Source organism: Myotis daubentonii, chromosome 8 (genome assembly GCF_963259705.1).
Source record: "Myotis daubentonii chromosome 8, mMyoDau2.1, whole genome shotgun sequence".
Classification (NCBI taxonomy): Eukaryota; Metazoa; Chordata; class Mammalia; order Chiroptera; family Vespertilionidae; genus Myotis; species Myotis daubentonii.
In genome coordinates this window covers 33348966-33365244 of record NC_081847.1, presented here as the reverse complement: position 1 = coordinate 33365244, position 16279 = coordinate 33348966, and the positions used below count along the sequence as shown (strand labels likewise).

The window sequence follows — 16279 nt, the reverse complement described above, 5'->3', positions numbered from 1 at the left end:
GCAGCCTTTCCAGGGCTTTCTGAGAGCCGGGGGCGGAGGAGGTGGTGGGCCTGGGCTGAGTGGGGAGGAGAGGCGGGGGAGGGTGGGCGAGGGGTGGAGGGGAGGCTGCCTCCAGGAGAAGAATGAGGATAGCAAGAGCAAGACAGGCCCAGCTCCTGGGTGGCTCCTTGGCCATCCCACAGGGGCAGGAGGGGATGTCCTCCTTGGGAATCCATGGCCTGCCTCCCTGACCCCTTCCTCGCCCTGCCCTGGCTGCTGCCTGGGGGACAGATTGGGGTGGGATGGGGTTGGGGGGTGAGAGACATTCCCACGGAGTTCCCAGCTGGTCAGCGCCTATTTTCCTCCCTGAGCTCTGGGCCCATCCCTCTCGCCTCTATGGTTAAAGGCCCGTTGCCAGTGTCTTCTGAGCTTGCAGACGGCGTGGGTTTTCTGCAGACAGAGGAACCGCAGAGCTGGGTTCGAGGTTTAACTGCTCCTTTCTGATCCCCATCTGTGAAATGGGTAAAATCGACTCTGCAGGGTGGTGTGCAGGATGAGACAGCATGATGCCTCTGGGTCCTTTGGCAGGTATCTGCGAAGCACCCACTACGTGCTGGCACTGGGGGAGGCACTGGGGATGCTGCAGCATGATGGCAGCCAGAGGGTGTGGTGGGCAGGGGCTCTGTGATCTGGGACAGTTGCATCCTGCCTTGGAACCTCGGCATGTAGCAGGGGGGCAGTAGAGGAGGGAGGTGAGGCTGGGGACTCTGGAACCTGCGTGCCTGGTCCACATCCAGGCTTGTCACGCAGTGGCGGTGGGACCTTGGGGAGCCATGTTTCACTGGGTTGGGGCGGGGTAGCCGAGGGACAGGGCTCAAACAGTGCCTGGCACAGGGGCGGTGCTCAGTCAGGCGAGGTGGTTGCTACTCTCCAAAGCTTGCCTTGCTTTGACTGCTCCACGGAGCTGCTCAGAGGATAGATAGATGCCAGGGATTATCAGGTTCCATTCCGGGGAGATCCAGGGACCCGCAGGTGTCCCATCAGCCATCTGATGCAGGGTGGGCTGGACAACTTTGCAGAACCTTTCACACTCAGAAAAGCCTCCCTTCTCTTGCCTCCGAAGCATAATTTCTCCGCTTCCTCGCTCCTGCTCACACATGCCCGTGAGCATTGGAAGCACCCGTCACATTTATTTTTGTCTTTAATATTTTTTTTTAATTAATGAGAGAGAGAGAGAGAGAGAGAGAGAGAGAGAGAGAGAGAGAGTTTGTTCTTCCTCTTATTTATGCATTCATTGGCTGTTTCTTATACGTGCCCTGAACGGGGAATCAACCTGCAACCTTGGTGTTTCCGGGCACCCATCACATTTTTATTATCTGCTCAGACCTTGATTTTCTGATAGAGTGTGGCCTGCCCAGGGCAAGCACCACATCTGTCTTATTCTCTGATCATCCTTAGAGCCTTGCATGGTTCACGAGCAGGTCAATGTGTGTTTGTTGACTGACTAACTGACTGACAGGCTGACCCACCACCCGAAGTTGCTCTGTGAAGTCATACTCTATCCTATGCCTTCCTGCTGTGGCTCAGGTGATGGCATCTGGAACCAGACCCCCTGGGTTCGCATCACAGCTACGCCATGGCCTAGCTTGGGCTTGTTTCTCGAGGCTGTGAAATGAGCATTCTGTTGCAAGATTGAGGCCACTGTGTATGTACGTAGAGCGATGTCTCTGACTAGTGAGTCAGATCAAGGTCACTTACTCTCGTACTCATTGCTGCCCCATGACGTGTCACCAGGCAATGACTGGGACAATGGAGCCTGGTTCTGGCTCTTCTCTGACTCTCTGGGTGATGTTGGGGATACCGCCTCACCTGCTCTGGGCCTCAGTGTCCCCACTGGTGACTAAAGGGCTCTGAGGAGATAAACTTCAGAGGCCCTTCCATTTAGACTCTCTAAGAACCTGTGTGTGAGCCTCTCCAGTCCTGGGAGTGTCCACAATACTGGGGAGCCCGTGGGAGGTGCCGCTTCCTGGGCCATCCAGGCTCTGACGCCCTTGGTGCGGCTGGGTCCTGGCTCCTCTGGGCGAGGGTTGGGGTAAAGAGCCAAGCTGGGGATGCCCTTTCCTGTCTTCTGGAAGCGCAAGTTTGGTCGGGCCCTTATAGGACCAGATGAAGATGTGTAGGGCTGTGGTTGAGAGCCCAGTAGGGCCCTGCAGCCAGATTACCTGGTTCAAATTCATTTGCTTATTAGCCACCAAGTGACCCTCGGCGTGTTTTTTAACCTCCCTGGGCCTGTTTCCTCATCTATAAAACAGGGCAATAATGTACAAACTTGTTGAATAGCCTGTATTAATTAACTTAGCAAAGTGGGAAGACCAAGGACTGACACATAGGAGGCCCTCAAAAAGTTAGGCATTTTCCCAACCTTTGAGGATCTGGGCATTCCGGGGGGGGGGGGGGAATCAACTCCTAAATTTTACCAGCCTTCCCTCCTACAAGGCCAGTCTGTCCCAGTTTACAAAGTCCTTCTGGTCCACCATGTGCAGGCTGTACCGAGATGAGGAAACCCAAGGCCCAGAGATGGGCAGACACCCAGCCCAGGTCACACAGGAGCAGAGGCCAAGCTAGACCAGGCCAGGTCTCCTGCCTTGCACCCTCAGTGCCTCCTGGGTTTCCAAGCCCTGCTGGCCTGCCCTCTGACCCTGGCCCCCTGGGAGCCTGATCCCAGGCCCCTGGGGCCTGTAAGTCTGGTCTGAATTAGACACGCTGAGAAGCAAAAGTTGGCCCCCCTCAGCAGGCCGCCTGGTGGGACCCGGGCTCACAGCTGCTGAGGCTCACAGGGACATAAATCATGGTGGCAGGAGGCTTGGGGGCTGGGAGCACCTTAGCCTCCCAAAGGGCACAGGGGCCTGAGAGTCATGGGCAGGGGTGCCTGGGTCCACTGGGGGTATTTTCCATCCTCTGTTGGAGCAGCTGAGGTGAGGAAGAGTCGGAGGGGGCCAGGACACCATCTGGCAGGCCTTACATCCGAGCGGGCCAAAATCCCGACCTCAACTCTTCATTCTGCAATCATTTATACACATACAGAGAAGTGACAAAAGTCATACAGAGAACTCCCATATACTCTTTACCTGGATTCAACAAGTTTTAACTGTGGGTCATATTTGCTTTATCCTGCTCTTACACCTTTTTTTTTTCTGAACCATTTGAGAGCACATCACCTCCATCACGTTCCTCTACCCCTTCATAATACTTCAGGGTGTATTTCTTAAGCACAAGGAGACCTTCTTACATAGTCATACTACCAGCAAATTCAGAAAATGTAACATTGAACAGACTTCTATCTATTGTTCTGATCTCAATTTTGTCAACTACCCAATAATGTTCTCTATAGCAATTTCTCGCTGCCGTACAGGATCTAGTCCAGGGCATGTAATGCATTTTGCTGTCCAGGTCTAGATTTTTTGATGTCATGTCCACATGAAGAAAACCCGCAGACAGGATTGAATAAAGACGTACAACTTTACATGGATGTCCTAATGTGTTTGTAAATCCTCGACTTAACGTTCTCATGGTAATGCATTGTACTTGTGACTGTGTATGGGTGTTTAAGAGTTAACTTGCCAAATATGCCAGTTTTCAGAATTCTGTTTTGTGTGTGTGTGTGTGTGTGTGTGTGTTTAATCTAATAGGAGCCTAATAAAATGGAAGTGGCTTGGGCCAATGAGGGGAATTAAATGAGGTGGAGAAGCCCTGGTCTGGAGGAAGGGGCCCTGCATTCTTAGCTCTGCTCGGCTCCAAATGCTGTGTGACCATGGCCCATTGCTGTCCTTCTCTGGGCTTTGGTTTCCCCATTGCCATGAGCGATCTGTGAGGCCTTCCTACGTGCAATTGTGGACTTAGGGAAGGGAGCCCTGTGTACTCCCTTACAGGAGGGAGACCTGAGTTCCCGGAGGCCCAGCAGGTTGCTTCCTCTGTATTGGCTAAGTCTCCTCATTGTAAAATGATGAACTCTAGATCATTCTTGCTCATGCTAATGCCCCTCGTCGGAGTGGAAGATGTGACCTGGCATTTGCAGCCTCCTCTTCAGGGTCCCAGTGACGTGGCTGAAGTTGGTCATCCACTCCCTCCACCCTGAGTTTCTTTTCCCTGAGCTCCTTTGCTCCTCGGGCTCTAAAATACCCTCACTCAGGGAGCCTGGAGGAGCCTGGCTGGGCTGGCCTATCCTGAAGGCAAAAAGTGTGTGTTGGGGGCAGGGGTGTTAGCCAAATGGCCCCCAGAGGTCCTGGTCCGCAGCTGTCCTCTCTCAAGCCACATGTGTTGGGCTGGCCTTGCTGCACACAAAGGCTCGTAGACATTAACTGTCTCTTACCCAGGAACTCAAGGAAGATAGCAAGCTGTGAAATGTGCAGAGTGGAACACTATGCAGCTGGGAAAAAGTGTGAAGCAGCCCTTTTAACACTGAAGAGTCTCCAAGAAGTATTAAGAAAAAAGTAGAACAGTGTGTAAAATGTTATAACGTGTGAAAAAAATTTTTTTTAAATATATTTTATTGATTTTTTACAGAGAGGAAGGGAGAGAGATAGAGAGTTAGAAACATCGATGAGAGAGAAACATCGATCAGCTGCCTCCTGCACATCTCCCACTGGGGATATGCCCGCAACCCAGGTACATGCCCTTGACCGGAATCGAACCTGGGACCCTTCAATCCGCAGGCCGACGCTCTATCCACTGAGCCAAACCGGTTTCGGCGAAAAATTTTTTTTTTAACTTGCCTGTATCTGTAAAGACTATCTGGCCGGGAATCCCCAAGACCCTGGTTAAGTAATTCCCTCTGAGAGTTGGAACTGAGTGGGTGGGAGGGAAGTTCATTCTCTATTGTGTCTTCTGAACTGTGAACTCCGCAAATGTATTATCTACTTCAAAGGAAATACAATGTAAAGAACCCAGTCTGAGCAGAGGAGTGCAAGCGGGGCCCCTGGGATGCTGTGGACAGCATTCCTGGATGTGCATGCTGGGTGTACAGGTGCCACAGCTTGTGAAAACTCGTCACGCTGTACCTTTCATGGCATGTGCACTTTCCTGCCTGCATGATACACTTTGATAGAAAGTTTTAACTGAATATGCTGTGAATGATTGTGTATGTTTCACAAAAACTCCGCAGGATTAGTGTTAACTGCTTACCTTTGGGATGGGTGATAGCTCTAGGGCGGTGGTTCTCAACCTTCTGGCCCTTTAAATACAGTTCCTCATGTTGTGACCCAACCATACAATTATTTTCGTTGCTACTTCATAACTGTCATGTTGCTACTGTTGTGAATCGTAATGTAAATATCTGATATGTAGGATGGTCTTAGGCAACCCCTGTGAAAGGGTTGTTCGACCGCCAAAGGAGTCGCGACCCACAGGTTGAGAACCACTGCTTTAGGGTCTTGTAGCATTTGATTTTTTTTTTTTTCTTTTTACAATGAAAACCTACAAATACTCTTTCAGAAACAGTCATCGGTATAGAGCCTTTCTGGAAGGACACACAGGAAACGGCCAGAGAGCAGTTGCCTTTGGGAAGGAGCCTGAGGGAGTGCTTTTCACTGCATATTATTAGGGACAATTTGAATTATTTGCCCAGGGTATAAATGGTCTATTAAAACTATTTGACAAGGCAAAACAAATACTTATCATTTTGTCCCATCTGTTTTTTGCTGGTTAGAGATCAGGCCAAGGAGTCCCAGAGGGGTCAAGCAACTTTTCTGAGGTCACCCAGCAAATCTGGTGGCAACAGTGGGCCTCCAGCCCAGAGCACCCAAGTGCCTGCTCTGCTCCCCACTCCCAGGTTTCCTGCCATTGACGAGGTCACAGTCCTTTTCCTGTGGCTTTGCCAGGGGCTGCCTGGACCTGGACCCGGGTATGCGCAGGGAGTGCAATGTGCTTTCCTAATTAGCTCCCGCAGGGGGAAGCGCAACTGGATGGGAACATTAGTGTCCCTGGAACATGGGGAAGCAAGGTAGAGGGCACTTGGAAAGCTGTCCTGGGCAGGATGCAGGCCCCTTGGGGCCCTCCTTCCTCTACTCCTTATACCAAAGGGATTAAATGTAGTGGTTTCGTGGCCGCCTCCAGCCTGAACTGGCAACTCCAGCAACCCCTTTGGTCTCCTGGGGTCTTGGTTTGTCTGTGAGGCAGCTGTCCTGTGGTGTCTGGCACAGTGAGGGTGCTGGGTATTGTTTGTTGATCTACAAAAAGGGCAGCTCACTTCAGGCTCAGGCAGAGAGGGCAAGTAGGGGGTGGCAGAGAGGATATGAGCGTGGACTTTGGAGCCAGACTTCAGTGGGTAAACAATGAAAGTGTTTGCTAAATAAATATAAACAATAGGCATATGAGCATACCTTTAGGAGAGGGCGCTGCCTGGCCCTGCAGCCTCTCCCAGCTCCTCTGCCTCCTGGCTTCTCTGATCCTGGCTGCACAGGGACAGAGCCTCAGCTGGAGAGCCAAGAACTCTGGGCTCCACTGGCCAGCTGTCCCCATCACGGTCTCAGCCGGACCTGTGAAATGGGGAAACACCAGCCTCCACCTCCCGGCGCTGCTGAGAGAACTGGGGTCACAGGAGCTGGCACTGCATCTGGGGCGTCTCCAGCAGGGGAGGGGCTTTAAAGGTGGACAGATCTCACATTGTCACCCTGCCACATGCCAGCCATGCACCTTTAGGCACCATAATTCCTCCAATCTCAATTAAAACAGGGGTAAGAATACCTCCTTTTAGTACACGTGGAAAACTGCATGCCTACACAGCTCTTTGTCAAGACAGGAATAGGAGATGGGTTCAAGTACAGGCATACCTCGCTGTATTAACCTCACTTTATAGCGCTTCACAGATGTTTTTTTAAGGCAAAAACCTTCCACCAGCAAAAAGATGACGACGCGCTTTATCGCGATACTTGCTTTATTGTGGTGGTCTGGAACCGAATGTGCAATATCACCGAGGTATGCCTGCATCGTACATTCATAAAGTGCAATAAGCAGTCACTAAAGGAATAAGGAGACCCTTTACCTCTGTGATCTGATTTGAGATGACAGCCAAGTTAGATGAAAACAAAACAAAAAAGCAAGGAGCAGAAAGCACGCGTAACATGCTACCGTTTGTATAAAGAGTGGAAGAAAAAAGGTATTTTTCCCCTGTATTTGCTTGGTTATTCACGGGAAATGGGTATCATAACTGGTGGCTGAGGCTGCTTGCAGAGAGAAGTGGTAGGTGGATAGGTATCCGCTGGAGATACCCTTTGGCACTGACAATCTTTGTATTCACTATATACCTTCTTGTACCTTTTGAATTTTGAACCATATGAATGAATATATTCCTTATTCAAAAATGAATGCAATTAAGATTTCTTTACCAACCGCAACAGGTATTCAAGAAGACTCTGAGGAAAGTGTAGTTATCCCGACTTCTGGGGTCTTCCTGCACCCTCCCAGCCCATCCCTCCAGGGCTCAGGGCAGCACTGGCGACATCGGTGCCTCTGTCAAGGTCCAGGAGAAGGGTCACCTCTGACCGCCGAGGTCCCCAGACCCTTCCCTTCCTCAGCTGGGAACATCCTTTATTTAAAAATACCTTTTATTTAAACCCACCAATTCTCTCTCTCTCTCTCTCACACACACACACACATTTACATACTCACTCACTCATGCAAACACCCTCTGTCACCAACACTCTGTTTTTCCAAAAGTTCTGCCTTGTCTTTGACCAGCCAGGGCTGGGGCCAGCTGGTTGGGTCTTCACAGCTCTCCACGGTGGGGTAGAGATGTCCCAGGGGGCCTGTCCGAAGGGTCACGGGCCCAAGCCATTGTCCTCTGGTCCCTGTACAATCGAGGGGTAGGATCGGCTCCTGGGGTCTTCTCCCCTGGTCAGCCGGTGGCTGGCCTCTGGCTTCCTTCTCCAGGTCCTGCTTGGAGCAAATGCCACCGGGGTCCAGGCTCATCTCCGTGGCACTCGCAGGGGGGCCACCCCCCTCACCTTCAAGCAGCTGCCTCCCAGGTCACGACGGCCGCTCTACAGGAGGGAGAAAGAAGTGTTAGGAAGCTGGATCAGATCACAATGAACGCGGGAACTAACCTCTGCGTCCAGTAATACGGGACTTAATAAATACATCGCAGCCACGCGATAAAGTTCTCTGCAGCATAAGGCAGAAGAAACTTTTTATGAACTGCTGTGGAATGATGTCGAGATAACATTATTTAAGGACAAAAGCACGCAGAAACCTGTGTGCTGAAATGTCGAGAGAGAGAAGGGCACATAAGAAATTGCTAATAGATTTCCTCCGAGAAGAGGAATTTGATGGTGGGGAGAGGCATTTTTACCTTCCTCATTTCTTCCCTACGTGGTCAGTTGCTTTTTAAAAAGAATCCAATACATTTAAATATTAATGGCAAAACAAAACCCACAGTGCTGTTATCCCCAGTGCCTGGCTATATGCCCAATGGCTTACTCATTGACCTCAAAAGGAGACTATGGATTCCTCCTCCCAGCCTTCATTCAGTGTGTTCCCTCTGCCAGGAAATATGCTCTCTGCTCCTGTCTCCCTGGGAAGGTTTCTCTATTCCTGCAACTGGCTAGCACTTCCTGCCTTTCCGGGGACATTTCACCAGGATATCTCAGAAGGGGAATGACTGGGTTTCTCTTTGTCTCCATCAGGCTGGAAGCTTGGGGAATGTTCTTCATTCTGTGACCCCAGTTCCAGCCCAGGACCTGGCATGTAGCAGGTGCCGAGTGATGTTGCTTGAATCAGTGGTAACCATCGGGAGACGAGCTAATGGTAGCAGCACTGGGGCCACCAGCCCTTCACCCCACAGGGGCATTTTCTACCCAATATCCTGAGGTCTGACACGTGGGTTTCATCCTCACTGTAAAGCTAGCGAGATCACAGACATTAAAGGTCTCCAGCTGTTGAGTGACTGGCCCAGAGGCACCCAGCCAGTTGGTAAAAGAGCTGGGCTGGAAATGCATGTTGTCCAACAGTCTGTCTTGTTTCCAGGACGTGATGGTGTCTGAAATCCCACTGTACATTCTCACCCTCTGTGCTTCACTAGGAGGTGATGGGACAGGCATCTTTCTCAGGCATCTAGAGAGAGAGCTGACCATCTGGGAGCTCTGCCCCCTGCTCCCCTCCGCCCTTGGGCCCAGGTTGGGGCAGATCCATCCAGATGTGAGCCAAGCCTCCCTTGAGGCTCTCTGGGCCCAGGGACAGCGTGTTCATTCACAGGCAGGGCTATTTTGAGGGCTGAGGCCACAGTCCCAGCAGAGCCTGGGGCTTGGGCTTCTCAGACAAACTCTGGCAGGAGTGTCGGAGAAGGGGGGATGGGGTAGGGGGAGGAGGGTTTAGTGTTGAAGATGGGGGATGGAAAACCAGCCTCCCACCCTTTCATCTACGTCTTCAGGAAGAGCCACCTCCACCCCGAGTCTGGTGGTCACTGAGAGACCTCAGTCCCATGAGAATGCTGGGACTGAACCTCAGTTTCTTCATCTATGAAATGGGGACAAAATTACTCTACTTGCCAATGCAGCTGTGGAAGAAGCTTGTAAACTGCCAAAAGCACTTGAAGAGGCCCTGACTAGGCCTAGCTTCTGTGTCTCTTAGGGACTCAGCGCCAAGGGCTCTGGGAAGCACCGTGGTTAGGAAGTGGGTTCCAGAGAGACGGATCTGAGCTTCAATCTCTGCTATGCCTTGGACTACCTGTTGGACCTCAGACAAGTGACTTCACCTCATTGAGCCTCTGTTCCCCATGTGTAAAATGGAATTACTGTGCCGACTACACACATTAACCCTGATAAAGCCCTAAGCGCAGTGTCAGGAACACAGTAAGTGTTCAATGTTCACAAGTATTATCAACATCATCTGGTAATGGCACCTCCTCACCCTAAAGCCCTTGGTGCCACTTCTGCTCCATAGCTGAGACCATCAACTGGGGAGGGCCTTATAAGACAGTCCTATCCCCCCTCACCCCCTAGGTGATAGAAGGGGAAACAGCATAGAGACAAGAACTCCCTTTCTATCTCACAACTGTTACTTCTACCACAGAAGGCCTCCAGGGAACTGTTTCCATGGTGACCTCAACACCAGACCAGCCAGTGAAGGGATAGATAGGGTCTGGAGTCTTAGAGCTCTCTGCCCCCCCCCCCCCCAAAGCTCAGAAGGGAGCCTCCAGGAGTTCCCTAAGACAGGCCGTTTCCTTCCAATCAAGTCTTTGAGGGGCCAAAGCTGGCCAGGATGGCCCCTTTCACCTATTCCCAGAGGAGCCTGTGAAGTTGAGAGCATGCTTTCTGTAGCCAAATTTGGCTGGGTTCTTGGTCCTGTAACAGATCCCAAGGAAGCAGCCAGACCCAGGCAAGGGTTCATGACCTGTGGGACAGACCTGAGACCAACTTACCTACGATGGGCGCATGATAGACACACCTTTTCCCCTAGGCCTGCAGTTACAGGCCCTCCCACACTAACTTTTTCCACGTCCCAATCACCCAGGCCTGAGTTCGAATCCTGGCTCCATCATGGGCCGTGTATATGAACCAGTGACAGCATCTCTAAGCAGGTGTGGATAACCAGAGCACCTCCTTTTCAGGCTGCCAAGGAGCGATAACCCGTGACGAGTGCTTAGCACAGCAGATCAATGCTCAGCAAGACCGCTGTCACTGGCCAGTCTCTGCCTCTCCTCTCTGTTCCATCACCTTCAACGTCTTCCCTGTTCCTGCTCTAGGTCTAGCTCCAACTCGTGCTGTGCCCTGCTTCCAGAACACCTGTCCGTACTCCCTCATCTGCTTGACTTCATTCCCAGGTGTCCACCAGGAACTGAGCCCACTGGCTGTGGGCTACCTCTGGGCTCTGACAGTCCTGTTGTCTCTCCCCCTCCCCACCCTCAGGCTGCAGCATCCCTGTCCTCATCTCCTTGCCCTTGGCCCTGACACCACGCCAGGAGTCCTGACTGGTGAGTGAGGGTCCACAGCCTGCCTCTTTGGGAATGTTCTCAGAGCTGACAAAAGGCGGCTGTCGGGTAGTTAAGGTTTGCTGAAGGACGACGGGACACAGCAGCGTGAAAGGCAGTCAGGGAGCATCACGGAGGGCCCTCCACACCCAGGCTGGCTTTTGAAGGCCCACTCCAACTTGCCAACTCAGTCGGAAGCACTGACTGGGGCCCACAGCTGAGAGCAGCAGGGACCCTCAGGGAAACTGAGGCAGCCATGGGCGTTAGAGGCCAGAATGGGAGTCTGATGAGCCAGAAGAGGTGGTTTGAGGCCAGGACACTGTAGGGCAGCCATGAGAATCAAAGACTGGGGAACTCAGAGGCCTGACTCCATGCCCTTTCACCTCTGAAAAGGCGATGGGCCATTCTCAGCCTCCATTTCCCCAGATGCACATGGTAGCAGCGGGACTCCAGAGTTGTCACACAGACCAGAGTCCTTAATGCAAGAATAGCCCAGGTCAGAAAGGGGAAAGGCTGGGGATGAAGCAGGCTCCTTGGGGCCCGGGCAGGAGGAGAACTAGCTTTTAGCCAAGAGAGCCCCCTGGCAACCTCTGCTGCTACCCAGCCCCATTCATCACCACCATCATCATCATCACCACCAGCCTGCTTCTCATCCTTACCCAGGACAGAGCAGAGGAGCTTAATTCCAGCTCGGCCAAGCCGAGTCCACATGCCCTCGCCCAACACTGCGTCCCTTTTGGGGTTGGGTGCCCCCAGGAAACCCCCGTCTTCACTCCTACTGCTCATCAGCTGGGCACCGCAGGCTCTTGGTTGCAGGTATGCATCCCCTTCTCAGTCACCTGCCTTGGATCAGGTCTCTGGATAGGAGACAACTGTTTCAAGGTCAGGGTAGCTCAGGCAAGCTCAGAATCTGCCTTCTGGCTTCCCAGCTGCGTAAGTGCTGGCATCCCTGCCTCACAGCCTCACAGGCAGGATCACTACCAGCCTGATGAAGTTCTTGTGAAGGTAAAAAAAAAAAAAAAAAAAAAAAAAAGATCAGGAAAGCATCTGGTACATAGGAAGAGCTCAATAAATGATGGTAAATGATGGCCTTTGTTATTATTTCCTCATGCCCTCTTCCTAGCACACCTTTGGGTGGCGGGGGGGGGGGGTCCTTGGATGAATTTTTAATGCAATACCTGACTAATTAATCAGGGGCACTGATCTCTTTCCTTTTAGATTGTCAAAAAATAATAACAGGCCTGGCTGGTGTGGCTCAGTGGTTGAACACTGACCTACGAACCAGGAGGTCATGGTTAGATTCCTGGTCAGGGCATAGACCCAGGTTGCTCCATCCCCAGTGTGGTGCGTGCAGGAGGCGGCCAATCAATGATTCCCTCTCATTACTGATATTCCTATCTCTCTCTCCCTCTCTCTTCCTCTCTGAAGTCAACAACAACAAAAATATTTTTAAAATGACAACAGCCAACACAACAATAGCTGTCTGGTGTGAATGAATCAAAATTTGGTCAGATCAACAAAAAATATGTTTTGGTAATTAGCTTATGTGTGTCATGAGATGGAAATGTTGAAGATCTCTGTTCTCAAGCCTGCGTGTGCTCTGGGCTTTCCTGCACCCCTTCTGACCGGGAGACATTAAGCAAGTGGTTCTGTTCCATACCAAACCCTGGGCTTGGAGCACCACACGCCCGACGAACTCCACGTTCACTGGGGTCTCCGGCCCTCTTTTGCTCGGTAAGAAGCCCTGACCCCCATGACCTCCCGCCCGCACTTGGCCGCGCACTCACCCCCTTGCGCTGGTTGCTGAGGCAGAAGGTGCAGATGGAGCGTGGCTGGCGGCCGCCGTCGGAGCCGGCGGGGACCGCGCTCTTGGCACTGCCGGCCGCTCGGAAGCAGGGCTGCCCGTCGTCCGCCGCGTCGCCCAGCAGCAGCACGTTGGCCAGGTGCGCGATGTAGCTGGACGCCAGGCGCAAGGTTTCGATCTTGGACAACTTGCGGTCCACCGGCTCAGTGGGGATGAGCGTGCGGAGCGCTGTGAAGGCCGTGTTCACGCTCTGCGTGCGGTCCCGCTCCCGCGCGTTGGCTGCCTGCCGCTGTCGCACCACCACCACCGGGCCCGCGCCGCCGCCAGCTCGCCGGCCGCCCCCGGGGCCGGGGCCGCGCCGCGCCGCCTCCAGGCCCTCGCAACAGCCAAATGACTGGTCGGAGGCGTCGCTCTCGCTGCGGTTCTCCTCGTCCTCGCTCAGCAGCCGCACGTCCGGGTACAGCACGTGCGCGCCGACGGGGCGCAGCAGCGCGAACGCCATGGGCACCGGGCCGCGTTCCTCCGAGCGCTGCGTCCCAACCTCGGCCGCGCCCCGTCGTGCGCTCCCGCGCGCTCCCACGGCCCCGCCGGCCGCCGCCTTATAGCCGAGGGAGGGGCCAACCACGCGGCCGCCCCGGCCCGAGCGGGTGGGCTCCTTCCTGGCCAATGAGGACGCGCCCGCTGTGCCCCGGCCAATGGCGACTCGCCCGCCGCCCCCGTTCCCCAGGTTGAAAGCGTCCCGGGAGCTGGTGGCCCGCCCTGAAAGCTCCCGGTCCCCGCGGGCGAGCCGGGCCAATGCCGGGAGTCTGGATGGGTCGGGTGGCATGTGCGCGAAACGGACTTGTTATTCGCATCCTAAACCTGCAGAGATTGCGAACTGGTCCCTTCTCGCTGGGCTTCAGTTTCCTCGTTCGGTAGGGCGTTGGGAGAAAGCAGCTCAGGTTTTTGTGCCCTCAAATTCTAATTCTGTGGTTCTGAAACTTCCTTGTAAGAATTGGGAAAGGGGAGAAGGGATTTTGACAGTACAGATGCCTGATTCCTCCCATTCTGACCCAGCAGGTCTGGACCGGGGCCCAGGAATTTGCTGTACGTCCACGATGGTGATGTCGTGGAGAACACGTGGAGAAACACTATAATCTTTCCAAATAAGGCGTCACATCCCCGAGGACAAAAAACAACAAAACCAAAGCAAAGCAAGAACAAAACCACCAGTAGCTCCATTCATTCATTTATTCGTTCAATAAATATGTCGTAGGTCCCTCCTATGTGTCAGGCATGGTTTAAAGTCTGAGGATACAGATTTATACAAAACAAACTCTTTGCCTTTTACAGAGGTGACATTTTGGTTGAGGTCCTACTGGTGTCTGGCACCACTTTACTGATCTTTTGTGCTCCTCACTGAGGTCGTGGGTGAGTACCCCTGATTTCCAGATAAGAGCTCTGGCCTTTAGTCTTACAAGTGGTGAATGGGGGCACTACATCCCCCACCTTTCCACCCATCCCTAGAATCAAATGCAAGTTTCTCTCCCTCTCTCCTCACAGTCACACCTTGGACAGCTGCAGACCCCCTGACTTGTATACATACCTCCCACCTTTAACCCAGGCAGGTTCTTCTGCTTGGAATGTCAATCTCCTGCCCCCCACCCCCATCACACACACACACACACACACACACACACACACACACACACACACACACACAGGCTATCTTCCCTCTTGCCTTCCTTCCTTCAGGAAACCTTAGATTGTCCAGTCTGACATGTCTTCCTCCTCAGAGACCCTGGGAAGAGTTAACTGAGCTGATGATGTCTGAGGTCCCTGTGTCACTCATTCCCAGCTCTATCCTGGGGACTGGCCAAGACTGCATCCACTTGGCCTGGACAATAACTTTCTCTTCAGCTCTAATGGCAGCTCACGTGCCAGAGAGAGTGCAGGGAGTGGCGTGGAAAGGCTTCAAGGTACTTTCTGGCTCCATTTTCCTTCCTTTCTTGAAGATGCCTCCCAGCCCTGCCATGTGCTTTACCGACTTCCTTGACCCAGGCCAGCATCGGGGGTGGGGCTGGAGGGTGTCCCTTGGCTGCTGGGAGAGCAGCCCCTGAAGTCTTCAGGCTCCAGTGTCTGAAGAAAAGTCTGTTCCCACACCTGGCTCCCCCTACCCCTTCGTCTGACCATGACCTTGGCCAGGCTGGGCTTTACTGAGGCGGAGAAGGAGGTTGCACAGCCCCCTCTCCGCGGGGCCAGCCCCACATGCAGCCCCAGGCCAGGCTGCTGCTTCCTGAGCCATGAATTATGACCGGGAGATTTCCTTCCCTGTCTGCGCCTCCTTACAGGGGCTCCCGGCTCCCTTCACTTTCGCTTTCTCCCCCTTGGCCCCCTCCCTTCAGTTCTTCGCCTTCAGGTGGCTTGAAATTCCTCTGTCCAGCCCCCTCTCTTTCCAGCTTGATGGGAGAAGCCAAACAGGGCGTGAACTTGGCCCTGAAGGAAGGCGGGAGGGGGCAGACTTGGTAGGCTCATTCATTCATTTGCTCCACCAGCAGGTTTTGACACATGGGACCCCGGGAGTAAAATAAAATCATGAATGAGACTGAGCCTGGCCTGCTGCAGCCCAGAGGGGAAGGCAAGTTGTAAACAAAGAATTTCAGGACAATGTGGTTGGAGCAAGCCAGGGTCTGGCATCAGAGAGACGGTTCCGGCCCAAGGCCAGCTGCTTCTTGAAGTCTCAGTTTCCTGCTCTGAAAACTGAAAAATGGTACCCATTAGTAGGGCTGGCGATGGCTCCCTGAGTTCCTGCCAAAAACGCCAGGGCCTGACCCCCACAAGCGCTCACGGTCTGAGAGGAGCTTGTGGTGGTGTGTGAGGGCGGCTGAGGGGCAGCTTTGACTCTGTTCTAGGCTTTGTTCGTGGGAGTGGCGTGGGGGTCCTGTCACATTCTCAGCTACCCACACAGGAGGCTTCAGCTCCTGTCCTCTGCTCCAGGCACAATGGCCTCCTCACTGACCCTGGAGCTCACCTCTGCCTGGCATGCCCTTTTCCCAGATAACTCCATATCTTATTCCCTTTTTTCCAGTCTTCCCTCCAATCTCGTCTCCTCAGGAGGCTTCCCTGACCACTGGGACTAAAACAGCAACTGTCCCTTCCGTCTCCCAGCACCCTGCCTACGGCTCTCCTTCGCCCCTTTACCCCGCTTTACTTCTTTCTAGAGCGTTTTTTCACTGCTTTCACTCATTCATTCACAACTATTAATTGAGCACCTACTACTTCCCCAGCACAGTTCTCGGTTCTGGGACTATGGAAGTGAACATACTACAGATTTATTTGTTCACTAGAATGCAAGCTTCACGGGGCGGGGGCTTTGTATTTTGCTCATCTTACTCCCTTCCCATTACAGTCTTCTGAGGTAGGTATTGTTTTTATGCCCATTTTACAGATGAAGAAACTGAGATTCCGAGAGGGAAAAGTGACTTGCCTGAGGTCACACAGTGGGCCAGTGGAGGAGCGCAGGTCAGTTGGTCTCCTTCCCCAACCCCATGACCTCT

At 53.0% G+C, this 16279-nt stretch overlaps 1 protein-coding gene and 1 long non-coding RNA gene across 4 annotated transcripts in view; one reads left to right on the top strand and one right to left on the bottom strand.

Moving 5' to 3' along the window:
- The window catches only part of LOC132239475 (uncharacterized), a 63780-nt gene extending 49650 nt beyond the window's left edge, over positions 1-14130 (top strand). The window contains exons 4-5 of one of the 3 annotated variants that reach the window (XR_009454057.1): positions 5470-5554; positions 13800-14130. This is a non-coding gene — a long non-coding RNA (uncharacterized LOC132239475). Of the gene's footprint in view, positions 1-5469; positions 5580-13799 lie in introns of those variants that run through there. The other 2 variants (XR_009454058.1, XR_009454055.1) reach the window with 2 other exon arrangements.
- Positions 7292-13320, bottom strand: TCF15 (transcription factor 15). The gene is made up of 2 exons (XM_059705811.1): positions 12727-13320; positions 7292-8015 (listed from the first exon to the last, which is right to left on the bottom strand). Exons 1-2 carry the CDS (start codon positions 13243-13245, stop codon positions 7941-7943), a joined length of 594 nt encoding a protein of 197 aa, XP_059561794.1. The 5' UTR covers positions 13246-13320; the 3' UTR covers positions 7292-7940.
- Positions 14131-16279: the final 2149 nt, after the last annotated feature.